This window comes from Halichoerus grypus, chromosome 9 (genome assembly GCF_964656455.1).
Source record: "Halichoerus grypus chromosome 9, mHalGry1.hap1.1, whole genome shotgun sequence".
Taxonomy (NCBI): domain Eukaryota; kingdom Metazoa; phylum Chordata; class Mammalia; order Carnivora; family Phocidae; genus Halichoerus; species Halichoerus grypus.
This window is the reverse complement of record NC_135720.1, coordinates 21,027,862-21,055,832: the sequence shown is the minus strand read 5'-3', so window position 1 is coordinate 21,055,832 and position 27,971 is coordinate 21,027,862. Positions and strand designations below refer to the sequence as shown.

The 27,971-nt window shown below is 37.5% G+C and overlaps 1 protein-coding gene across 13 annotated transcripts in view; it reads left to right on the top strand.

Moving 5' to 3' along the window:
- Positions 1-27,971, top strand: part of UTRN (utrophin) — a 546,896-nt gene that overhangs the window by 300,545 nt on the left and 218,380 nt on the right. For 11 of the 13 annotated variants that reach the window (XM_078054618.1, XM_078054624.1, XM_078054617.1 and 8 more), the window contains 2 exons: positions 643-797; positions 15,182-15,371. In XM_078054618.1, the coding sequence (XP_077910744.1) occupies positions 643-797; positions 15,182-15,371 (345 nt within the window). Of the gene's footprint in view, positions 1-642; positions 798-15,181; positions 15,372-20,668; positions 21,259-27,971 lie in introns of those variants that run through there. The other 2 variants (XM_078054627.1, XM_078054626.1) reach the window with 2 other exon arrangements.

Genomic DNA, 27,971 nt, shown 5'->3' with positions numbered 1-27,971 from the left:
CAGACTCTAGGATGTATTTTTTTTTTTTGCCAGTTGCTATAAAAAGCATTATAGGAACATTCATTTGTCATTTAGATTTCATGGGGAGTATCTTGATCCAGGGGCTCTGAGAGGTGGAAAACCACTGCCTGTGGACACACTCAGCATCACTTTAGTTATTTAAGCAACTCTTAGTAAATCTTGCTTGGCTGCTTGATCCACCCAAGCAGTTAACTTTGTTGACAGACACAGTGACCCAGGGGCACAGAAGACTTCTATATTGTTGGCCATTTTCATTTTTGCCAGCACGTAGAGAGGAACGCTATAGTAAGTTCATTCCTATATGATGCATGTTGCTAGAAGGATCAGATATATAGCAGAATAAAAAACAAATGGTTTGAGGAAGTAAAATATTTCCCAAAGGAAAAGATAGTCTTTTAATATCATCTGCTGTGTACCTGTTCATTCCTTAGACATTTGCCTTTTTACTTCCAGAATTACTTTTATTTAAGCTTATGTTCAAGAGTTTGTCCCATAATTTGCTTTTTTCTTTTGATATTTGTGTCTAAAATATGTTAAAACCTATGGGGAGACCCAGTGTTTTAGGTAGTACTAGTTACTGAGTGACCGAATCTAATAATGACACCTGCAATTACACCTTAGATATTGCTTCAAGAACTGGGTCCTGGTGATGGTATTGTAATGGCATTCGATAACGTCCTGCAGAAACTGCTGGAGGACTATGGTAGTGATGATACCAGGAATGTGAAAGAAACCACCGAGTACTTAAAAACATCATGGATCAACCTCAAACAAAGGTAACATGAAGGGCCTGGCAGGTAAATGCATGTAAAGGAGAGAATTTGATTGCTTTGGCTTTCTCATGGAAACATGCCAAATATGTGACTACTAGAAGTACATCTTATTATTACTACTTTTTATTTTTGTACGGTGCTGGGTTAGTATTATCACACTTAATACAGAAGGTATATTTATACATTATCTACTTGAATTTCTGCAATGGAGTTTTTCCTTGAATGAGTCTAAACCTTGCCAAAGATCATTTTATGTGTTCTGATTTTTCTATGCCTCCCAGTATTACCTGGTATACATCCTGTAGTACTCTGGGGGTAAGAACTGGTTAGGTATTTGCAGATGCATTAGGGTAATATTATCCCTAATTATAATTAAAATAATGTGGGGCGCCTGGGTGGCTCAGTCGGTTAAGTGTCTGCCTTCGGCTTAGGTCATGATCTCAGGGTCCTCTGCTCAGCGGGGAGCCTGCTTCTCCCTCTGCCTTCCACTCCCCCTGCTTGTGCTCTCTCTCTGTCAAATAAATATTTAAAATCTTTAAAAGAATAAAAAAAAATAATTAAAATAGTGTGCTATTTGGCCAGGTCATCCTTAGTTGAAGCTGAGAACACATGGATCCAATGCCAGACTTCTGAAATATACTATGTATATTTAGGGCTTCAACTAATTTGTTTTCTTTCCATTACTCTGTCTAGTCAGTATATTTGGAACAGTCTAAAATAGCATATGTGTTTATAAGAGAGATTTTTCTGTCACTTGAACACCTAGGGTCTGAGGAACTATAAACAGTGGTTAGCATCTCTTTAAGATAGCATATTTATATTCATCATCGGGAAAAAGTGTTTACTTCTTGCACAGTACTGGGAATGCCTGTGTCTAATGAAATTATGGTTTCACACACATCTTTATATATTCAGATATAACCACCTGAAAGCTAATTTGCATCAAAGCACATTTATTTTGTAGTGAATAAAATGGATAATACTAGAACACTTTATGATGCATGTTACTGGTAATAAAGTTTGGCCAAGCATTTAATAACAGTTTGACATGGAGGTGTTTTATACCTTTTTAGAATGTCATTTTTAGTTAGGGTCTGTAAAGTAGATTTTAGATTTTTGGGAAACTCAAAGACAAGAATTATGAAGCAGTATATGAGTGTGAATATATATCTATGTTGCTAAATATACCTAGGATTCTGGAGGAAATAAGACTAGGGTAGCAAATACACTTCGAAGTAGTTAAAGCAAAAGAGAGCTATAATACTGCTCTTTCTAGCATTTTAGTACAACTGTTTTCTTCTGTTGTAGCAGCTTACTTGGATATAGTAAGGATCCCCAAACTAAGGCAGGGAAGAGGATGAATTAAAAACGGCTTTAAAGTATAAAGTTCCTGTTATAGGATAATGAATCCTAGGGATGTAACGCACAGCATGGTGACCATAGTTAACAAGATTGTATTGTGTATTTGAACGTTACCAAGTAGATCTTAAAAGTTCTCATCACAAAAGAAAAAAATGTGTAGCCATGTGTGGTGATAGATGTTAACTAAACTTATTGTGTTATTCATTTTGCAATATATACTTACATCCAGTCATTATGTTCTACACCTAAAACTAGTACGATATTATGTGTTAATTATATCTCAGTTAAGACATACAGCTTTAATACTAAGATAATCCTTAAGTATACTTGATCTGCGTGTTTCCAAAAATCCATATGTAAGAATTATAACTTTGTTTTTGTTGTCAATGATACCAGAAAAACTGATCACTTAGGAATGTGAAGCCTGCTTTATTTAGCACCTCCAATTCTTTTTTTTTTTTTTTTTGCTTTTACTTGGTAAATATTTTAAGACAGCCTACAGCAGCAGTTAGATTAGATGGTAGAGGCAGTTAAAAATGAATTATATTCCAAGGTGATCTTTCATTTATCAGAACTAAGACAAGCACACTGTTCCAATTTTATGGTAGTTACAAGTCATTGTGCTTATACTATTTTCTTTCTGCATTTTTTGGGGGAATACATCAACATTAAAATTTAGACATGATTTAGGTATATTGCTATCTATAAAGCAGGGAAAATACAAAACTGTCGCTCACAGGATCCTTTTCATGAGTGACAGCTGGGGTTTCTATGTATTGCGAGGATTTTCTCTTTTAAACACAGTGATATTTACAATTTTTAACTGTTTTAATTGGAGACATTTCTAGAATATACAAATCTTTCCTTGCCTTAAACAAAACATATGAACTTATAAGAACCATTTTTAAAAAAAAATTCTTGGCATTATTGTTATGAAGATAGAATTAAGGAACTTTAAGAGCTACACACAACCTTACAGTGCATTTAAGCCAGTGTTTCTCAACATTTTTACATCATCAACCCCCAAAGAGCCTTGTTAGATCCCCACTCCCATGAAATTTTCATACCATGGTTATACTGTGTATCTGATTCTATACTTTATAGTTGTGCTTTATAGATAAAAAGTGTAGATTTTTCCACTCCCCGCCCCAACCCTGCCTCACCAAAGAACCATTTCTCACCTCCCTTGAGAATGCGTGGCCTAATGTAATGCTCTGAGGCTCAGAGAAGGTGAATGACATGTTCAAAGTCACGTAGCATAGCCAAGATGATATTTTTCTATCCTAAGTTATGATAATGTTCTTCCTGCTCTGAGTTCTGAAGAATTGGTAGTAAATTTATTCAGGCTGCTATGCTTTGTGAGATTTTCTGCTTTATTTTTAGTGTATGAATTTTATTGGGTGTCTTGCCGTTGTCAGGCTCTGTGCTAATACCCTCACATGCATTATTTTATGTAATCCTCAAATCATAATAGACAGGCAGCATTTTCATCAACGCTGTGTCAGTGAATAAACTGAAGCAGAGGAAAGTTAAGGAGGACCCGAGATCACACAGCTCGTAAGCGCAGAGCTGAGACTGATATCCAAACCTTTTTGACGGTGCAGTCAGGCTCTTACGTTCTTTAAAAATAATTTTGTTTTCCTCCTTTGTTATCAGAATGTCAGCGATTGCTGGTGACTGCTCTGTGGACCCGCCTCTCGGATCTGTCTGTGATTCCACTTACTGTTTATCTGTGTCTAGTTTAGAAACCAGATCTGATTAAAGACATGGGGGCCTCTACTATGAATAATGTAACACTCTTCAGTATGTGTCCATTGTGCCCTCTGCAGTGGTCACAGAGAGGCCTTATATGAGGGCTCTCTTATCTTCCAGCTGTATTCTGTATATGTGTCATTGTCGCCAAATTCAGGGGGGCGGTGAAGGGTTATTATACTTGCTCATGGAACACTGTCATTGCGGCATAATGTGTGAAGTTTAATATCAGCTTTCAAAGGAAATGTTTTGTATGAATTGCAATTGGCCTAAGTAATTTGGCCATTCACAGTTACAGGGCCTCATTCCCTTATCTCCGATGCCAAAATCCAATACGCTCTGATAACAGAAAGCTTTGAATTGATATGAGGCTGTTTATTATAGTCTTTATTTATCCTGGTTAGTATAAATAGCCTTGTTCCTAGCTGTAGAAATATTAATGTGTTTGCTGCCTCAGACCCTACTTGCGTGTAATATGTCATACAGATAACATTCATAATAATAATTTTTTATTGTATGGAAAATTCTTAATTCTGAAACACAACTAGCTCCCAATATGTTGGATTCTGCAAACAAAAGGCCCGTCTCTAATATTTTTTTTTTAAGATTTTATTTATTTGAGAGAGAGAGAGAGTGAGCATGAGTCGGGGTGGGGGGCAGAAGGAGAAGCAGACTCCCCGCTGAGCAAGGAACCCGATGTGGGGCTCGATCCCAGGACCCGGGGATCATGACCTGAGCCGAAGGCAGATGCCTAACCAACTGAGCCACCCAGGTGCCCCCGTCTCTAACATTTTTAACTAACTGATATACATTGACCACTGCTCTTTCCATCTGTGAAATGTTTTCCCCCTGTCTCTTAATGCCAATTAAGAAATGTTTTAGTGTAAATTGAGATGTATTGGAAGTTGAAAAGTGCTCAAAGTAACTTTTGAGGTGTGAGTGCCTGATTTGGGTCTGAAATGTCGTTTAGCCCCAGAGTGCCTATGTATGTGTATATGTATGTGTACACGTATACTCCATACATGCATGCACATACGTTAACACACACCTAGTTAACTATGTTGAAATATTGTAAAGCAAATGAGACAATATAGTTTTGTGCTATAAGGAATATCTTATGCATTATTAATCACGATGTGGTGGGAAGATGAAAGATTCTCTGCAACGAGTCTGCTTTCTTTCTGATCCATGGATATGCTGTCAGTGAGGCTGGTGGTGGAGCTGAGACAGATTTGAATAGGATCACAGGTAACATCAGAATCCTGGTGGGTGGGGGCAGGGAGCTTCCTGGAGTTTAGTTTTGCTGGGCAGTGATGATGGCCTGTTTGTGGTTTATAATAATAAATGTTTAGCAATGCTTATCTACTCAGAGGCAAGTAGAAAGAATGCAGATGGAAGATCGGGAGCAGGGAAGAGGAAGGTGTTTGTAAAGGAGTGAACCAGAGATGGCTCCTAGTCCATAATCATGTCTAAGATCTCCCTTCCGCTGAGCTCTGCAGTCCCTCCCTGTGGCTTGGCAGGCAGATCTTGAGTTGACTTTCAGACACTACTTACTTTTGAAGTAGTGAGCAACCATTATAACTGTTATGCAGTGACCATGGGCCTGGAGGTCAGTATATGAATGTAATGGACAAATGTCTCGTGCTTTGAAAGCGGAGGATTTTGCCTGGAAGGTGGGAGAACAGTGGCCTGAAAGTATCAGTGAAAAGCAAGGAAGAGGGAGGACACTTATTCCAACGACTCACCCTGAGGCATGTAGGATCTGTGAGGAAAAAGAAAAAAAACTGCATTAAAAGTTTTCCAGGGGAATTGATGGTCCTAAGGAAACCAATTTCACTTAAGATAAGATGAAGGAGTTGATCTGTGGTCTGCTGATCATAGAATAGATTTCTGGACATAACAGAAGAAGGGCTTGGGGGTGAATTGGGGCAGATTAGGGAAGGTGCAGAGTAGTATTGGAGTTACAGTCCAATATTGGTTGGCTGATGAAGACCGGATATTTGGTAGTGATTTAGCTAAAAGGGAAATAGGATGTGGTGATGTAGATTCTGTCATGGATATAGCTCTTAAATATTTGCTTGTGGAGGTGGCAATCCTAGGGAGAGCTGCTCCTTTGGGTTATACAAGGTGGAGGGTAGGCATCATGGAGTGGGTGTGGGGCCAGTGGGGGCTCCTTTCTTGAGCTTCCCAATTGGTGTAGCATTAGCAGCTTGTAACAGTGTCCCATGGAGTGAATATTTAAGTGCTTGATGATGATGACCCAATCTCTGGGTCACCAAAAGACCATAGATTGGAGGGTATATTTGCAGGTACTAATTCTTATCAAATCAACTGCATTTCCCCAAAGGGTGCTTTAATACATTTTTTTAGCTCATTTTATTTACGAAAGAACAAAATTACCTTGTGAAAATATCCATTGAAAAGCTTAAAGAGGGGCGCCTGGGTGGCTCAGTTGTTAAGCGTCTGCCTTCGGCTCAGGTCATGATCCCAGGGTCCTGGGATCGAGCCCCGCATCGGGCTCCCTGCTCTGCGGGAAGCCTGCTTCTCCCTCTCCCCCTGCTGTGTTCCCTCTCTCGCTGTGTGTCTCTCTGTGTCAAATAAATAAATAAAATCTTTAAAAAAAAAAAAAGAAAAGCTTAAAGAATTGTTTCATTATAAGTTTTCTACATGCCACTCAAACTTCTGATGCCACCATTTTCCTCCCAAAAGAGATAAATATATTTAAATCTCATGTAACTGTAAAGGTCACCTTTTAAGTATACCATAATTTAGCAACACATATCCGTGGGTTTCTTTCTTTCTTTTTTTTTTTTTAAAGATTTTTATTTATTTATTTGACAGAGAGAGAGACAGTGAGAGAGGGAACACAAGCAGGGGCAGCGGGAGAGAGAGAAGCAGGCTTCCTGCCGAGCAAGGAGCCCGATGTGGGGCTCAATCCCAGGACCCTGGGATTATGACCTGAGCCGAAGGCAGACGCTTAACCGACTGAGCCACCCAGGCGCCCCTATCCGTGGGTTTCTGAAGGTATTCTTTTCCATTAAAATAGAAAAAAATAGGGGCATCTGGGTGGCTCAGTCAGTTCAATGGCTGCCTTCAGCTCAGGTCATGATCCCAGGGTCTTGGGATTGAGTCCGCATCGGGCTCCCTGCTCAGCGGGGGTCTGCTTCTCCCTCTCCATCTCTTGCACTCTCTCTGTCTCTCTCTCTCAAATAAATAAAATCTTAAAAAAAAAGGCATATCTAGTTGCATTCACTCTTTTAACCAATTATAATAAGCACATGCACACTGGATCAATATAGTATATCTTGTAGCTTAAAATATCAAGTATTACATAACATCTTTAAAATACCGTTAAAAAAGTCAGTTATGTGGGTGGCCATGTTTTGTTATGCTACAAAATAACTATAAGCTATTTTGTAGAATATCAGTTGCTTTTATAGCAGAAATCTCTTTAAAAGCTGAGAGTTTACATTTAAAAAGTCCCAGTTCCCTTTAAGATAAACTATTATAAATCTGTCACCCATGGATTCCTCGAATCTTTTATGAGAAGCTTTCTATATTTTCAGTGTGCACCATTTCTTGTCCCAAAGAATTCTATAGCCTGTTACTCCTGTTTGAAGTAAAAATTGTTTCTGCTAAAGTTACCCTTCTAAACTTCAAATATTGTTATCTTCTAGGCTTTCCACCTATCCTTATTCTTTATGATTTATAGGTTAAAAAAGATTTTTAAAAAAATCTTCTCTGCCTTTGTCTAGTAGCCACAATTTCCTAAACTTGAAATCCTTTTTTTTTTTTTTTTTTTTTCCCCTGTAACAGCGCTCCTTCCCCTGTATTTTCCCATTACATTTCTCAGAACCTCCTCTGGCTCTTCTGATCTTGAGATGTAGCAACCTGAACTGCCGGATATATAAACTCTTCCCTGAGAATTGTAGACAAATGTGAGTTCAGTGCTGGATGTTATCTTAGGAACTTGCACACGAATACTTCCCGACCTTCTTGCTGCCTGCACTCATCTCTCCCCATCAGTAACATTTCGTTTACATGCAGTGATTCTTGATGAAGCTGGATTTGAAGCTAGGGATGGGGTGAGAATGGAGGATCTCTTCTAGCAAGTTTTATAATCTCAGTGATGGATTATGTAGTTTTAAAAGGATCCCTGGAGACTCTGAAACTCCTTTACTCATCTAGTCCAAGCAACTTATTTTAAGGATGGAAAAAATAATTGGAGATTTGAAGTGATTTATCCCAAGCCATATAACCAGTAAGTGGCAGAGGTGGTAGAATTAGGTCGTTTTCTTCTGAGAGCAATGTGCAAATGGTATTCAAGTTAATTTATTAGCCTGTGCGATAAAGTGTGCATACATATTCCTGAACCTCTCATTTTAGCAATTATTTTTGACCTCATGGTAGTATGATAAATCATGTGAAATTCCTTGAAAATGGATAAAAATTCTTGTAGTGCCCAGTATACCATACTCTAGCATTGGATCTAGTTTTTCTTTTTTTTTTTAAGATTTTATTTATTCATTTGAGACACAGAGATACATAGAGAGAGAGAGAGCATGAGCAGGGGTCAGGCAGAGGGAGAGGGAGAAGTAGGCTCCCCGCTGAGCCAGGAGCCCCATGTGGTGCTTGATCCCAGGACCCTGGGATCATGACCTGAGCCGAAGGCAGATGCTTAACCATCTGAGCCACCCAGGCGCCCCACATTGGATCTAGTTTTAAGAAGGCTAACATGGGTGGTATGTTACCTTTGAGCTATATTCTATTTGAAATTGCATATGAAGTTATAGTAAAAAATCAGACTATAAAGTAATATACACTATGATTATAAGGTTTTAAAATGTATATTTATTGGGGCGCCTGGGTGGCTCAGTCGTTAAGCGTCTGCCTTCGGCTCAGGTCATGGTCCCAGGGTCCTGGGATCGAGCCCCGCATCGGGCTCCCTGCTCGGCGGGAAGCCTGCTTCTCCTTCTCCTACTCCCCCTGCTTGTGTTCCCTCTCTTGCTATCTTTCTCTCTGTCAAATAAATAAATAAAATCTTTAAAAAAAAATAAAAAAATAAAATATGTATTTATTATAATAATATGAAGACAATTTGGACTGCTGTAAATAGAGCTTCTAGTATGTTCATTATTTTTAATAATTGATTACATCGGTGATCAAAAAATCTGACACGCAGATATATGTGCACTCAAAAAAATTCTCCAGGACCTTTATTATTAAACTGCACGTTTGCATGCTGTAGGCAAAATTAATTTCCCAATATTTCACTCCATTCATGTACAAGATTAGGGAAAATATTATTTATTGAGTGTTTACCATATCTTGATACATTTATGGGTGTATACCTCATTTAGTCCTTAAAATATTGCAGGAAGGAAGATGTTCTTCTTATTTTTGTAATCGTTTATTCAATACATACTTGAGTTGCTACTGTGTGTAGGCCCTGGGGGTACCAAGTGCACTGATGATTCAGAAACTTCAAACAGATAACAAAATAGTCACTTTCACTCATGATTGGAGATTTGATGCGGTGGCAGAATATCTTCCAAAGGTGGGACTATCGTGGATCATCTGAGTGGGCCTGGTTATTCCATGCATCTTTCAAAGTGAAGACGAAAGGAGTCAGGAGCCAAGGAATATGGGTGACCTCCAGCCAGAAGCTGGAAATGACAAGGAGAAAGAACTCTCTCTAGAGCCTCCACAAAGGAACACAGCCCTGTTGACATCTTGATTTCAGTCCAGTGAGCCCTGTTTCAGAAATTAACTGACAGAACTGTGAGATGATAAATTTGGGTTGTTCTAAGCCACTGAGTTTGTGGTGATTTGTGACAGCAGCATGGCACACTAATAGGGTAAGGGACATCATGCCATGGGTGGAGTGAGGTGCCCTAGAAGGTGTCTGCACCAAGTTCTGGAGGGAAGGTAGAAATTAATTAGGTCGGACGGGGAAGGTTAGTGGGAATGGGGAGGGGGAGGAAGGATATTTAAGGTAAAAGAAGTAAAAAGTAGGAAAAAATAAAACAAGACGAAATCAGAAAGGGAGACAAACCATAGGAGATTCTTAATTATAGGAAACAAACTGAGGGTTGCTGGAGGGAAGGGAGGTGGGGCTATGGGGTAACTGGGTGATGGACATTAAGGAGGGCATGTGATGTAATGAGCACTGGGTGTTATATAAGACTGATGAGTCACAGACCTCTAACTCTGAAACTGATAATTCATTATATGTTAATTAATTGAATTTAAATTAAAAAATAAAAATTAAAAAAAGTAAAGCTCTGGACTGAGGGTTAATAATTGCTTCATTTTTATAGGTAAATAACCCCATAGGACTCTCAGACATTGCATCCTTTTGCTTCTAGTCTGGGCATTCTTAAGGTTTAATGGAGGTAATCTATAATGATCTGCGTTTACATTAGCTGTTCGCCACATAACCTATTTTATACATATGACTAGTCTTAAAAATAAATGATACTGATTCTGTAGAATTAAAGTGTTTGACTTTATCAAATTATATAGTCATTAATTTCATGTGAGTGTTGAGCTGCCTATTCACGGTTGATTAATTGCATGTGTGTACTCATTTATTTTTTGTGTTTAGGTACCTTTTTGGCACAACCTTTTTTTTTTTGGTTTTTCTTAATACTTTTTTTCTGTTGATATTTTAAAAATTGAAAACATGGGTGGGGTTAGGTGGAAGATAAAACGCCAGCCACCACACTAACCACCCAAATTCTAGTGGGTAGCTTCTAAATTTTAGAAAATAAAGAAATATATACATATGATTTAAAAAATTAGAAGTACTTAAAGGTTTATTACAAATTATAGCAGTTCTCTCACTACTCACTCCTTAGGGGCAAGTCCTTTTTCTTCTTTTGGCTTCTCCTTATGTCATTTATGCATTTCCATATTCTACATAAAATGAGTGTATTATTATCTTCCAAAACATCAGTATTAGACACTGTCTATTGATATACTGTTCTGGTAAACATACAGGATTTAGCTTTCTCATGCTACCATTCTCTTACCTTCCTCATCATTGAATTTTTTTTCACTTTTTTTTGTTATGGTAAAATACACATAACAAAATTTACAGTCTTAACCATTTTTAAGTATACAATTCACTGGTAGTAAATATTCATGCTGTTGTGCAACCATCACCACCATCCGTCCCCATAGCTCTTTTCACCTTGCAAAATGAAAACTCTGTACTCATTAGACAATAACTCCCTATTCTTTCTTTCCCCCACCCGTGGCGACCACCATTCTACTCTCTGTCTTTATGAATTTGACTACTCTAATTACCTCATATAAGTGGAATCATACGGTATTTGTGTCTTTGTAACTAGCTTATTTCACTTAGTAGAATGTGCTCAAGGTTCATCCATTTTGTAGCAGATGTCAGAATTTCTTTCCTTTTTAAGGCTGAATAATATTCCATTGTAGGTATATATTACATTTTGCTTATCCATACATCTGTTGATGAACACTTGGTTGCTTCCACATTTTACCTATTGTGAATAATGCTGCTATGAACATGGGTGCACAAATATCTTTTCAAGACCCCATTTTCAATTTTTTGGCTGTATTCCCAAAGGTGGAATTGCTAGATCATATGTTAATTCTATTTTTAATGTTTTGAGGAATCACTAGACTGTTTTCCACAGTGGCTATACCATCTCATTGCTGAATTTTTAGATAAACAGATATTCAATGTTGACATTGTTATGTATGTTTAAGCATCATTAACAGTCAAGCACTGAAGTTTATTATAATTCTGCTTCCTCTCTGTTTTTTTTCACCTGAAATTCGTAATTGCCTTGCTTTTATGTGCTTTGGTTTCTTTGCACCTGTTACTAATTCTTCCCACATTTTCCAAAGGTCTGACAGTATAATTTCCCACAAAGCAATCACAATAAGCGGTCTATCACTTCTAATATTTTTTTCTTAGAGACATTTCTTCTGTAGACATACTTTCTAGGCCTGCTGCACAGCCATAATCCTAGGGATATTCTGTACTTTCCTCCTAGTTTGGAATCCCTATTTCCTGGATTTTATGTGTTTTTTGTTTGTTTGTTTTTGTGTGTATTTTTCTTTTCTCTTTTGGGTTATTTCCTTATTTTGTCAGAGTGTATCCTTCATTAGTTTTGTCAAGTTAAAATAAGAAAACATAGAAGTTGGAATGGTGATGACAGCCCTCACCTGGCCCAATTCATCACTGTCTCTTCTGACATCTCTTTCACCATTACCACGAGGGCCTGTTTGCTTCTCCCTCTCTTGGATCTCTTGTTTTTACACTTCTCCTGTCTTTTTTTTTTTTCCTTGATTTACAAACTGGTTTTTGTGGAGGCCATCTCTCAGTAGCTTCTTGAAAACTGGTGTTTGGGAAGTAAGTTTAAAGACAATATAAATAGATCGTCATTATTCTATAAATACTTATTATAAAACTGTAATAAGGACTCTGAGAAATATGGAGATATATAAGACTGCTTCTGTCCAAGTGAGTCTACAGAACAGAAGAACAGAAAACAAACCCATGTAATACCGTCAAAGTAAAATTTAAGCGTGAAACAAGATCACAATCCAAGGGCTTTTCCAGGATACATGTAATTAATTTCTGTATAGAGAGGAGTAATGACCTTTTATGAACTCAGAGCAAGGAAATCTAATTGCTCTGGGATGTTCTAAAAAAGGTAGACCTTAACCCTAAGGATTGGTAGGATTTTGGTAAGTGGAGGTGGTCAGAAGGATATTTTTATGTGTGTATGAAGTTTTGGGATGGGCCCAGCCTTAAGAATATCCCAGAGAAAAAGGAGCATACCATGTTGACCTGAACAGAGTATTGGAGAGAACTGGGGGATGAGCTAGAAAAGTGAATTAGTGATAGATTGTGGAGGACGTTGAGTTTCAGGGAAAGCAATTTGGGTTTATTCTGTAGCTAGCCAAACACTATTGGAGTTTTTTAGTAGATAAATGCTCAGATGAGGTTGATGACTTTCTAGAATGGCTGAAGAATAGAAACAGCTTTTGTGTCTGACTTTTTTCTCTTAGCAGAATGCACTTGAGATTCCATCCCTGTTGCACCTGTCATTTGTTTATTGAGTAGTATCCCATTGTATGCATATACCACAGTTTATCTGTTTACCGCTTGATGACATTTGGGTTATTACCTATTTGGGGCCATTATGAATAAAGTTTTGCATATGGGTTTTGTGTGAGTGTATGTTTTCATTTCTTTTGAGTAAATACTTAGGAGTAGGATTGCTGGATTGTTCTTGAGTACATGGTAAACTTTATTAAAAAAATCTGCCAAACTGTTTTTTAATGGCGGTACCATTTTACACTCCCACTTGCAATGTATGAGAGTTGCAGTTACTCTGCATTCTCACCAGCACTTGGTATAGTCATTTTCTTAAAGCTATTCTAATGTAGTGATATCTCACTGTGGTTTGAATTTACATTTCTCTGATGATTAATGATGTGAGTATCTTTTTGTGTGCTTATTTGCCACCCATATATCTTCTATGATGATCTCTGTTTAAATCTTTTACCTATTTATTTAAAGAATTTGTTTATTGTTGTGTGAAGAAGATACGTGTTCATTATAAATGCAAAGAATACAGAAAAAGTACAAACAGGAAAGTAAACCACCTTAAATCCCAGCACCTAGAAATAACTTTTAATATTAACATTCCAGACATTTATCCTTTTATCTGTGTATACACAGTCCTGTACATAGGACAGGTAGATGGACGCATGATGTACGGATAGATGAGTGGATGAAATAGAAAATATGTATAAATGAGATATTACACATGCTGACTTTTTATTGTGATGTAGTTCATATAGCATGAAATTAACCCTATTAAAGTGTACAGCTCAGAGTTTAGTATATTCACCATGCTGTGCAACCATCACAATACTCTTAATTTCAGAACATTGTATCATCCCAAAAAGAAACCGAATACCCAATTAGCAGTCAGGCTCCATTGCCTTCCACTCCAGTCCTAGGCAACAACTAATCTCTTTTCTCTCTGTGTAGATTTACCTCTTTTGGACATTTCATATAAATATGAATGGAATCACACAATATGTGGCCTTTTGTGTCTGGCTTCGCTCACTCAGCATGTTTTCAAGGTTCATACATGTTACAACAAATAGTACTTTATTCCTTTTTATGGTTGAATGATTCAAGTATGGGTATACTGCATTTTATCTATCCATTTCTTTATCGATGGACTTTGGGTTGATTGTATTATTTGGCTATAATAAATAATGATGCTATCTGAAAACTTGTACACAAGTTTTTGTGTAGATATATGTTTTCAGTTCCCTTGGGTTTAAACACCTAGGGTGTAATTGTTAGTATCCATTTTTAATTTTTTTTTTTTTTTTTTTTGAGAGAGAGAAAAAGAGAGAGAGTGGCAAGGGAGGGGTAGAGGGAGAGAGAGAGAATTTTAACTGGCTCCATGCCCAGCACGGAGCCCTATGCAAGGCTTGATCTCATGACACTGAGATCATGACCTGAGCTGAAACCAAGTCAGACGCCTAACCGACTGAGCCACCCAGGTGCACCTAAAATTATTTGTTTTCTTCTTATAAAGCTTTGAGGTATATAAAGTTTTAAAGATTGAATTTACAGATATGTGTATCTCTTAAATCCTGCAACTCCATATTTCTGTGTATTAATTTTGATGTAGATTTAATGAAGGGTTTCTAAAAGCTTGAGTTTCCAATGTTTTTCAAATTTAATATTATTAAATCAGCTTAAAGAACCAATTTGTATTGATCTGAGTTGTTTTAAAATAGGTAAATTAAGCCCTTTAAATTATTTTCATTTTATCTTAAGTATTTCTTCTGATTTTACTGCTTCCTAGAATTCATTTGGTCACTCATTGCATGAATATTTACTGGTATTTCCTCTGAGTGTCAGGCATTATACTAAGGTATTGAAATAAAACATTGGGGGATAACTTAATATACAATTAGGAGTTGCAAAATGGAGTCATAATTATTTTATGATATGAATGTGATTTTGTTACTATTTAGATGTCTCTCCCCCTCTCCCTCTTCTCGCTATTCACATTACTCCTCCCATGAAGGATTATTCAAGACACATGTATAAATAAATTTCCCAGTTACATTAGGTCCTTCCATAAATAAAGGTTCCTGGGAGGCTGTCTGTTAATTTGTTTGTTAGGGCGTGCGTGATGTGGGCTGTCCCACCGTAAGTCATAGAGACGTGCCTATCATGTTGTTCCTTGCAGCATTGCTGACAGACAGAGTGCCTTGGAAGCAGAGTTGAGGACCGTGCAGGCCTCTCACCGGGATCTGGAGAACTTCCTAAAGTGGATACAAGAAGCTGAAACCACAGTTAACGTGCTTGCGGACGCCTCTCAGCGGGAGAATGCACTTCAGGACACGGTGCTGGCCAGGGAGCTCACACGGCAGCTGCAGGCAAGTGCGCGGGGACCTGCACCCAGCAATTTTATTTCTGCTGTGCTCTTTTGATGCAGCGACATGCAAATTTATTACCGTTAAAGGGTGAGATTGTTACCTCATTCGGTTATGAGATCCATGCTCTCCCCTGTGAATCATTGGTTTCGGGAAATACGATCTCTAAAATATTTTACTTAATAAGAGAGGAAAAACATCTTGTTTTATGGAAGTAATACTTGTTTATTTAGACTTACAGGCTCATAGCTGTTCTGTTTTTGTCATTTTAAGCCCTATACACTTAGCCTTATTGAATCCTAAATTATAAGGGCATTTCCTTTTAATATGAAGTTACTCCTTTCTCCATTTATTTTAACATACTTAATATAAAAGCTGCAAAGGCTCTGTGGCTTAATTTACAACTAAGAGCATTAGGCTTGGAGGTATTACTTTTATGTCTTTAGCTTGATAGCTATGACTGTAGATGCAGTCTGAGGTTCAAATTCGTCTCCTCCACGAAATGTGCTAACACAAAATCTTTCCTTTACTAAAATGTGTGAGGAATCTCACGTAGCATGACTGTACCCTTTCTCTGCCCCCAAGTACAACTGCTTCAGTGCCCTTGAAGTTACCATCTTTGTGTAGAATGACCTAGTGTTGCCAATCGCAGACCTTCTCCTTTAAACCGATTTTAATGGTGCAGTTCCCTTGTCCACCACAGTTTCACATCTGCTTACTTCTCTCTGCCATGTCATTCGCACATCATTTTGACTGTTATTATTTCTGATATGCCTGTGAACTCGTGACCCAATGTCATCTGAGGCATGTCTTCTCCTGTCCTGGCCGATCACATGACTGCTCAAGGGCAGAGAGTACGTTACTCCGTACTGTCGCCTACGTGGTGCTGTGTGTGCAAATTCTGGGTAAACACTGACTGCTAACCGTGCACCCTAACTTCACCATTATGAAATTCACTGTGATGACCTTTTTGAGTCCTTTCTTAGAATTCTCTTCCCTTGAAACTCAGAATGTTCACAAATATGTGGATCTGGAGAGAGGGTAGTAGCTTTCTTAGAACTATTCCTATTCTTACGAATTATCTCTAAGTTTGAAATTGTTTTCACTAAAAAGTATCAACATTTTTTTTAAAGGACCTTTTGGGAATAGACTTATTTTAACTTGTTCCCATGCATACGGACTGTTAGGGTGTTTTATGGTGGAGTCCTCGAGATTAACGAAAATCTGTGTTTTCTTACATTACTTCTTATTTCTTGTTCATTGCATAATACATTTGTGACTTGGTAATGAAGGTGACCCAGCAGGTATTGAGGTTAAATATGTTCTTTTGTCTCACCATCTAGAATCTCAGGAGGCCACTGTCCATGTTATTTGAAGAAATATTTAGCTACCGTCTCATTTTTGGGGGGTTAGAGAGGGCTGTAAATGTGGGCCGATGCTAGAATGTATTGTTTTTTATGATTTGAACAACTGGAAGCCTGATCTATAAATGCTCACAGATGCTTACTTTACCTAATGGTATAAAAAGAAGATACCCAGCCTGTGCATTTGAGGAGGCAACAGTTTTTAGACAATGAGCAAAGGAGGCTTGAAATGAACCTTGATGATGAGCATCAGCAAAATGCAGACCTGTCTGCATTTAATAATGTCTTCTGGCACATTTTATCTTGGGATATATTCTTACCGTAGCCAAAATTCTTCTCGATAGTTAGTGAATACCCAAACTGTAGAAATAAATGTAAATGAAGATGTTTAAATTCCTTCTAAATAAAAATAACTAAGCACAAGATTGCTTGTCTTATGGCAACCAGCACAAAGAAAAAAAGGTTACTGACTAAAATAATAAAGCACATTATGACATGTATAGTAAATGCCTCTCAAAAATAGTTGCTGAAATTTAATGTTGTGGCTCATAAGAAGTATGAAAGAGGGCATTTATTAAGAGCCTATTTCAGTCTCTTTGTTTGTCTAAAGATAAACACATGTATTTGCTTTTGGTTAGGATATTTCCTGTTATGGTAAATTGCATGATTTTTCACTGCCTTGCTCCTTTTAAAAATGATGTTAATTTTAAAACATTCTCTCCATTTTATTAAAAAAAAAAATCCTATGGCTTTATTTTTGGCACCTTATAGGTAGATGCATTTAAGAGACTTAGTACCTTTTGCTGAGTATTTCCGAGACAGAGAATTTAAATTATCCCATGACTTTTTGTATTAATGACGCCTCCATTTGTGTGAATGAACAGGTAGTTAAAATGAATGGAATGTTTGGGAATGGAAACATGTTTGTTGAAGAAAATGAATGTACAAACAAGAGTGTCTGAAATTATAAATTTTCTGGTGATGTGATTGTAGGGGGGGTGTGGGTGGGGGTGGGCGGTTTATGGGTGCACTGAAAAAGATGGAATAAGGACCTCAGTCTGTGTGTGCTCGTTGCACATTCAGTGGTGGTACTTGCTTCATGTCTTACGACAACTGGATGCAGAGCCATAGAAGTATTTCATGAAGATGAACAAGTCTGTTCTGTTTTCAGTTTAAGGTGAATTTGAGTAAGTTTTTGATAAAGGATAGTTTGGAAGCACCATGGAAGATGAAGATTAATTTCTGGGAGTATGCTATGATACATGCCATTTCTGTTAAGGATGGATGATCATTTGGATTTATGTATTTATGTTTTACTGCTTGGCTGCAAGGCAGTTAGGCTTTCCTCCTCAGCAGAGTTGGCAAAAGAAAACCCAATCCTTTGGAGAGAGAAGCTCCTGAATTTCTGAGCGGTCCAGATCATCGAGGGTCTGATTTGACTTGCTAAGTATTTTATATTTTAACCTGGTGGCAACAGGGAGAAGTCATTAAAGAATAGTGAGCAAGAGAGCGATGCAGTGGGGTTTGTATTTTATTAGGAACCTAGCCGATAGCATTGTGAGGAGTGGATTTGAACTGGGCAAAACTGCCAGTAGGGCGTGCAGTCTGCTAAGATAGTCTTGCAGCCATCTGCAGAGGGGATAATGACCAGAAATGAGGCCATCCCAGGGGAAATAGACCTACTGACTTGATAGTATGGGTAGACAAGGGAAGGGGAGAGACTAAGAAGATTGCCAGGCGGGATTAGAGGCCGAGATTGGGAATACAGGGAAAGAACAACTCAGGGAGATGGTGCCAATTAGTGTGGAGTGTGAAGGAATGATCAATTTCATTTTGACTATGTTGAAATAAGGCATTTGGATAACATCCAGGAGGAGATGCCTTGCTGTGCCTTTGTCACTGTGGATCTGCGTTTATGTAAGGGAATTTGACTCAACTGCAGAAACTTTTTTTTCTTCTTTGAAGAAAAGCCTAGTATTGGCTTCCCTCTAAGTTTATTGGTTCGCATGCATTGATTCTGAATTTTCCTGTCTATGTTCTAGGATATTATTATCATTTTAATTATATTTCAAAATATAAGCTTTACAGTTTAGCAGGAACCAATTAATTGAGATGATCTGATTCTTTCCTGGACAAAAGCCTGCTGCCCTGCTGCCTTTCTGGGGTGGTTTTACAATAGGTGGCTGTTTTTGCTCTTGCACAAGATGTGTTTGGGGATTGTTATATTTTTATCTCCTGTGTTCTGTTTCAGCCTAATTTTCCTCCTCTCATTCCATAGGTGCAGGTTTTGATTGTTTAGATTGTTGCTGATCTCGCCCGATACCCACGTCCAGAGCCAGCATGGTGTTTGGCGGGTAATACCTCTGTTGTGTGAGCTTCACCTGCTGGTTCAGGGACAGGAATTACAACTTCATATATTTTTTTGATAGCAGCTTTATTGACATATAATTCACATTCCACACAAGCCATCCACTTAAGGTATACAATTTAGTTGTTTTTAGTGTGTGTGTGTATTCACAGAGTTGTGCAACAATCACCACAATCAAAGAGAACATTTTCATCCTCCCCCCCAAAGAACCCACATATGGCTTTGCTATCAGTCCCCCTTTACCAGCTCCCCAAACCCCTACACCTAAATAATCACAAATCTGTTTGTTTCTATATTTTTGCCTATGAACTTAATATTTTTAATTACATCATTGACTGCCTCTTCCGGTTTTGGCTTTGTATAGATGTTTTGACGTTGTTAGCCTATCCAGAGGGAGGCAGTATAGGGTCTCAGTATAGACCTGCAGGGGAAACATATACAAGGAGAAGCAGCAAAATATACACAAACGCTGCTTGATAAACACAGCTCTATGAGACCCAGTATAGGACTTTGAATCACACTAACATGAGGGACTGGGAAGGCAGACAAAGTAAAAGAGAAACAAATACTTTCAGGACTGCATTTCTTTTCTTTTTTTTTTTTTTTTAAATTTTATTTATTTATTTGACAGAGAGAGACACAGCGAGAGAGGGAACACAAGCAGGGGGAATGGGAGAGGGAGAAGCAGGCTTCCCGCGGAGCAGGGAGCCCGATGCGGGGCTCGACCCCAGGACCCTGGGATCGTGACCTGAGCCGAAGGCAGACGCTTAACCATCTGAGCCACCCAGGCGCCCCAGGACTGCATTTCTTTTAAAGAATCATGACAACAGTAGAGAATAGCAGCCTTACCTGGGTTATTAGTTTGAGCAGGACACTGATAATGAGACACGTCTGGCTTCTATTTCTGGCTGTGCCCTTTGACCCAGTCATTTAATCATTCTGGGTTATTTTGCTCATTTCCTAAGAGTACTTTACCCCAATTGATACTTGTAATAGTATCCAAGCCACAGTAGAAAACACATCTCACATACGGACATACCTAAAAAAAACCCAAATTCTGTCCTGGGTTTTTATATCATATAATCATGTTTTATGTTTCTTATAAAATTAAAACAGCATTATGGCAAATAAGATGAGATCACGAAGATGCTGTCTTAAGGGGAAATGTGGTAATTTGGAATATTAGTGGTCAGTTACAGATTTTTTTTTTTTTTTGTATTTTATTAAGTTCACTGTTTAATTAGAGAAGTCCTAACCTAACATTAGAAATGTGATGTCTCAAGGCTTTTCTCCTGGAAGGCAGGCATCTGAGAGCCCACGGACGACCCTGCTTTTAGGGTATCCTAGGTAAAGCCGCATACCCCCCTGCAGGTATTTCTTGTTCCGTTTTGTTTTAGATGATCTTGTTCCGAGACCCGTCTGGAGGTGATTTATTAGCACTTAATGTAGGGGCCGATCTCATTAAAGTCAGGTACCCTTCTGCTCTTCTCAAGATTTATAACAATGTCTGTTCACTCATCCCACAGAGCACAGCAAGCGAGCTGCATTTAGTGGGGTAGCGAACGCATCTCTCTTTAGAGCGAGTGAATGAATACCACTCCATTTCTTAATATAAACTAGCTCGAGGCAGGCACCGTGGTGATGTGTTGAATCTCGGTTCTCAGGGGATGTCTGCTGTGTATCTGCAGCTTTAATGTTTCACTTAATATCCTTTTTGGCTACGGAGCGCACTCCTCTCCAACCCCAGGCTGCGTTTGGCTCAACAACTTGCTCATTGTCTGCCCATGCCGTGCTGAGCAAGTACCGGCTGTGAGCCTCTGCTGGGGGGGCTTTCTTTGTGGCGTTTTTCTATTTTTTTTAAATTGAGAAGTTGTTGAAGGAATACCAGCCTCCTTTTGCCTAGCCCCTACACCCCTGTATCTTTCAAATGCATTCCTGGAAACGAGCATGCTCAGAGAACTGGCAAATCATTGTCCAGTGACCGGGAGGAAATGATCATTGCTCTTCATTTATAATGCAAATTCTGAGGTGTCTCCAGAAGTGTGGTAAACTTAAAATGATGGCTGTGGTGAGAACGTCTCTGCAGAAAGTTGTGGTTTTGTTACATCGTTTACAAAGGATGGCAGTTTCTTCTCCTCGGTATCAGAAGCTCTGTAAGGTAACTGAGTGATGGAAATGAGGATCTCGGGGTCTGACAATTCTCCTGTTTCTCAGGCTCTGAAAACTAACCTTTCAGGGTTCTTACCAAGGAAAGATTCCTTTTCTTAGTGACTGATTATAAAAGCTGTGAAAGTGAATTGCTTCGTTAAATTTTGTTCGAGCATCTGAAACAAGTATTGTTTTAGTGCATCTTTTATTTTGCATTTGACAAAATCCTATCTTCTGAGAAGGGCTGATAAACTGTTCAGAGAAAATATGGCAAAACTACATTCATTAAGACCTGTTACCTCTGTGGTACTTTGTAATGTCTTAATATTGAATTACCAGGTATATTAATCTTGTGTAAATTTCAGTAAATTTAAAAGAAGAGTTTAAAATAATTAAGTAGATTACTTAATAACTGTATATCCCTTTCTAGCTAATTGTTTTCCCATTAAAAAATTAAAGCACATTTTAGAAACTACTAGACTGAATCTCATCATAAAATATCCCCTATATTCTTGAATCTTCATATATTATAGCTAAACTTGAAGAACTTAATTTTATTTGAACAGGTGGATTAAGTACACTTTCAGGAGGCAACTTGTTTGACACTTGCAAATTTCAAATACTACGTCATCCTAAACATAAACCATTGAATGGGCTCCTGTGTTTTAAAGAAAAGTTGCCTATTGTATTTTTGATCATAGTTTTGTTTGATATGCCATGTTCATACTGTCTCGTTACTTTGTCAAAAATTGGAGCAATTTGATAGAAAAGGAAGGAAGGAATTGTAATAGGAATGTGAAAGCAATTTATACAGCACGGCAGTACCACATTCTGCCTTCATCATGCACTTAGTACCATTCTCAAGAATGCATCTTGTTGCCCTGTTTGCTGCCCAAACTCATTTGTAATTGGAACGATGGTCTCTAGGACAATATGACTTTTCCGATGATAGAAAATATGACATGTCCAAGCATCTAAACCGCATGTTATGTGGGAGTGCCTTAGAAAGGGAAAGCAGTGTTCTATTAACTTTATCATATATTTTTATTTTTTAGAGCTTGGTCAATTAACTATTTCTGTCTAGAAACTTTTTTTGAAAAGTTTTAGGAGACAGATTGATAGCTGTGCATTCTTTGCAGAAATACTTATAAGGGTTTCATTTGCATGAGAAGTTAATTAAAACTTAATACAACTAAAAATCCATAAATTAATTATTTCGGTGTGTTGTGTTTTGGTTCACTTCAGAGAATATGTTTATTCTGGTATAAACATTCTATGTATTTCAGGAACAGGCAGCTTTGATAACAGAATAAAAGCTCACTCACTAATGCGTGTTATTTTACCTCTTTAACTACAAGTGTGAATATATAAAGCATTTTTTTATTAGCTGGGTTATTTTTCTGATCCATTTATATGCATACTTGCACAAAATCAGGTCTTTTTCTCAAGTCATGTGACCAAAGTGTTAAGTTAGTCTGAAGTAGGAAACAGTAGAAGTTCAAATACTAGAGAAAGTTATTTAGTTTCATAATTATACCCCAAATAAGCACAAGTTCAACTACTAAAGTCATTGGGTAAATTAATTGCCATCAGAAGTACTCTTTGGATAATTTCTTGAGACTTATAATTTCCTAAATAAACTTAAAATTTAAATGTTTAGAATAAATGTACTTTTGGTTTTAAAAAATTAAAAGTTGTATTATTTGCAGTTGAAATGTCACCTTCCACATTTCTTTCCTCAGATGGAAAATTAACAACTGCCCAGATAATCAAATGAGAAATATGCAATTCCAGTACTTGCCAGCAGGTGTCAATATAAGGCAGTGATATATGAGATTTTGGCTGAGGGAAGTCTAGAATAGGAAGTGGCAAAATTACTATGAAATATATCAGCTAGTAAGAGATGTTATTTGCTTGCTTGGTTATATTTTGAAAATTGATATTAGTTACTGAGCTGTGTTAACTTATATGGTATAAATAAAAGTTTTAGTTGCAGAACTAAATATTAATAGTTGCTATCCCAAATACTGGCATAGGTAGGTTTCTATCTATAGAAAGTGAAAATACGTAATTGTATTATAATTATCAGTAGTCTTTGTGTACTATTTAAACGTTAAAACAAGTTTGGTGTATATTTGCCTTAAGATACCATAAATTCTTTTCCCTTTAAATTGTGAATGTTATAATGACTGTCTCTCCCTATACCTCCTACATTCTCTAAATTTGGTTTCTTAGAAAGGAAATGCTGTAAGTTTCAGTGTTTCTTCATAAAAATATAGAAGTCTCTTGTAAATACACTTACAGATCAAAGTGAATGAGAAAAAAATGTTGCATAAACTAAGGGAGATGTGACTATTTTAAATTCATATTGGCATTTTGAAATCCAGTGTCTGTTAATATTCTTACCCTCTTCTCTTCTTCTTCAGGATCTCTCTTTTTATATTATTATGTGGAAATTTAGTCTTTTATCAGACTTTCCTCTGTGATACCTTGTCTTTGCTTCTTTTCATGCTTCTCTTGAGTGTCAGAAAATAGATCATGTGTTACACATTTGGAAATCTATGTTGAGTACTCTCATTTTGTGTGTTTCCTCTATGCTTTGAAGGGGGGGGGATAGATAGAACTTGGAATTCATGGCTCTCAGAGTTAAAATATGCTTTTCCTCCTCTCCACCTATTCACACATTCACTTGTATTTTTGCCTTTAAAAATATTTCTTCCTTATTATACATGCCATAAAATTTGGGTAGGAAACTGAAACAGAAGTGCTGCTTACTTGGAGATATAATTAGCAGCAATGAAATTGCCCTGATGACCTAAAATCACCTCATGCTGGATGCTAATTTTTGGTTTTGATTGCTTAGTTCCTTTAAAATATTAATGATTATAAAAAACAATTTTTCTTCTGACAGAGCACAGCAACAACAACTGAATGTAAGTGATTTAAAATATAAAATTAACTTTAATTTGTTTTCATTGTTATGTGATTATTTGAGGATATTTTATCATTAAATCTTTGTATAAAGCTGAATTTATGTTGAGTCGGAAAGGAATTTTATAAGTCCTGTTTTTTTTCTTAGTGTCCATTTTCATAAAATATTTATTAATTGAGGACATAGTAAAAGCAGCTTTTTTTTGTAAAGCAGATTGAGATATGAACCTTATAGCAAAATAAGAAAAAAATATATAGTTAGTGTTATAAATTGGAATCCTCAAGACTTAATAAGCATTTAAAAAATTTTGATTTAAGTAATGTAACTTCTGTTTGCCTGTATACATATATAAATCACTTTAGCTTATGTGGCTTTAATCATTGCAAACTTTTTTGATCCCGTAGTCCTATCAGCAAAAATATTTTAAACATATATATACACACAAACATATAGTTATTTTAAAATTATACACATATGCTGTGGGCAAGTCACATACTAAATATTAGTAGAGCATAATTTTGTTCTTACTTTCCACTATTCTCTTCTTACACCTCAGTTGGTTGTCGTTTACTCTCTGTGTCAAACTCACGCCATTTTGGTGACCGCCGATTTAGTGAAACTGTGGCTGTTCCCGGCCTTGGCTTATGGGGCACTCAGGCTTTCACGATGGTGCTGATCTTGAAGTCATCCCTGAAAAACCATGTCTTCTGTGGTGTCAGAGCGGCTGTTGATGAGTACTCTGAAAAACAGAGACCAGAAGATCTTGAGATCTTGCCTCGCAAATCTGGATTGGCCAGTGATGACTACAGAAGGCTTTCTGTGTGTGTGTGTGTGTGTGTGTGTGTGTGTTTGCACATGTAGACAACATAGAGCTATGTGGAAGGGTATGCTGTCATGGGCCAAGGATGTATGACCACAAAGGTACAGAGTTTCAGATTCATTGACAAAGTAAATCCACACACCATTTTTCACCTACATGTGTGGGTCCCCTTTATTTAGAGGTAGTTGAGGTTGAGTATGTGTTTTTAAGAAGGTGTGGAATGGAATGGTGTATTTTCAAATGACTTACACCCCACATAGCTAAACTTTATGTTTTTTATTCCCCAACATTTCCCCACCCACCTTTTTTTTTTTTTTTCAGGTGGAAAACTACTATCCATGAGTAATCAAATCTTCACGTGTTTTAGGGTGATGATGCTTTACTTTGTCGTGATCTGAATGTTGAAATGTAGGTATTGTAAGGTCAGCTCTCAGTCTCCATAATCAAATCATACACAGGATCGTTTGAACCGTAGAAGGTCGGAGTCATGGTCTGTAGCCGAGATGTAGAACTCCGGTTGATCGTATGAGCATTGGCTCTTCTTGGTTTTATGAGAAATTCTCGGTTTGGTTCCTTCAGAAAATTCGTGAAGGCTGAGGTTTAATGGAGAAAAATGCCATGCGTGGAAGGATTTGCGTACATTTAACCAGTCACCATGATGCATTAGGCATGTTGCCTCACAGCTATATGGACCCTGGGCGGACTACTTCCCTTACTCTCCGTCTCCGTGCCATTTCAGGGGGCTGAGATGATAGATGAAGCAAGGTGGGTCGATGGAGACAGGAATTAGATCTCTGTGTGTCATCAGATATTTTCCTGTGGCTTCCGAAAGCAGCAGCATGATTTTAGATGATTCTCTGATCTCCATGTTGCCATAGCTCCCCAAGTCAAGGTGTATATCAAAATCATTTTAAAAAAACCAGTTATCTAACTTTTTATTAATCAGAAAACTCATGCCATTAATGACTTTTAGCTAGACGTAGTATAATTAGATATGATGGAATGCTTTGTCAATTAACTAAAAAGTAATTAAAACCATTCTACAGGATTGCATTTTAAGTAGTTCCTTAATAGCCAAGATACCATTATTTGCATAAGTCTAGATCTGTGATCTACAAATCAGGGACAAAGTCAGTCTGACAGAGTTGGAGTAGCATTATGGATATGGATAAAAGTTCTCCTTTGTTTTTAGAGTAGCATTTGATAATTGTGACTAAAATGTTGATGATCTGTGTTTACCGAGGGGTAAAGTTTATTAAATTTCAAGGGGGAAATTTCCAAGGTGAATGTACTGCTGGATTTTAAATGTACAGACATGATCCACTCCCTCTTACTAGGGACTGTGAGCACTGCCAGCTTCTCTTGGGATATTTGGTGGTTTATTTTTAGCTCTCTAAAATAAACAATTAGTAGAACTCTTACCATAGAGATAAAAGAATATAGAAAATTTCATGCTATGGTAGCTTTCTCAGTTTTACAAAGTTTATTCATTTCTGGGCAAGGTAAATGAGTCCAAATAACTGAAATTGGAAAGCATACGAAGTGCATCAGACGGTTTCTTTTCATTTTTCTTCGAGTTTGTTCAGTTCTGTGAAATTATAGAAAATTAATTTATAACAAAGCTCACTTATAAAAGCAGACAGAACCTTGTAATGCTTAATAAATAACAGGCTGATATGAGAGTATGGCTTGATAAAGCTTAAGCAAGAATTTTGGAAAAATATCAAATGGAGTAGTTTTCACAATAGACTATTTTGCTTTAAGAAAATTGAAAGAAAAATGGTCAAATACAGCTATAAAATAACTGCAGGCTTTCATGACTAAAAAAGTCTTGTTACTACTGATATAATATCCTTTCATTTTTAGAGTGTTCTAGAATTTACAGTGTTTTCTCATATTTCATCATTAATATGTATGGTGTTAATTAATTATTATATTAATACTTAGCCTTAAGAGATAGGTAGGAAAGAAATCATCATTTTTCCCATTAACAAATGGAGAAACGGGATTGGTACACTGACAAGTTAGGGAGCATGTCAGTAATTGCTTAGCTAGGGGCACCTGGGTGGCTCAGTTGGTTAAGTATCTGACTTGGGCTCAGGTCATGATCTCAAGGTCCTGGGATCCAATCCTGTGTTGGGCTCTGCGCTCAGTGGAGAGTCTGTTTCTCCCTCTCCCTCTCCCTCTGCCCCTCCCCCTGCTCGTGCTCTCTCTCTCTCTCTCAAATAAATAAAATCTTTGAAAAAAATAATTAGTATGTGGCACAATCTGAACTAAACGTAGGTTGTCTCAGTCTAGTGTCTCCTTACACTTAATTTCAGATAGTTTTAGGGATTATACTGGGCTAAAATGAACCATGCACTGTAGAAGGTATAGAAAGAGAAATCACATTAACTAAGTAGTAGATACCATTTTATTCTACATTATTTTCCTATGCATTTCATTTTCTAAAGAAATTTAGCCTACAGTTTCCTTTAAGACATGAGGAGATGTTGGAAATTCTCTGACTCAACTATTTCATTTTACAGATGAGGAGACAGATCATCTATAAGGGATATTTATCGCTGCTAGTTTTGTAGGATGGAGATGTACTTGTTTTCTCCTAGAAGTTTAAACCTAATGAAATATGTTCTTTTTTTTCTTTTTTTTTTAAAGATTTTATTTGGGGTGCCTGGGTGGCTCAGTCGTTAAGTGTCTGCCTTCAGCTCAGGTCATGGTGCCGGGGTCCTGGGATCGAGCCCCACATCAGGCTCCCTGCTCAGCAGAAAGCCTGCTTCTCCCTCTCCCACTCCCCCTGCTTGTGTTCCTGCTCTCGCTGTCTCTCTCTCTGTCAAATAAATAAATAAAATAAAAAGATTTTAAAGATTTCATTTATTTATATGACAGAGAGATAGCGAGAGCAGGAACACAAGCAGGGGGAGTGGGAGAGGAAGAAGCAGGGGAAAAGCAGGCTTCCCAAGGAGCAGGGAGC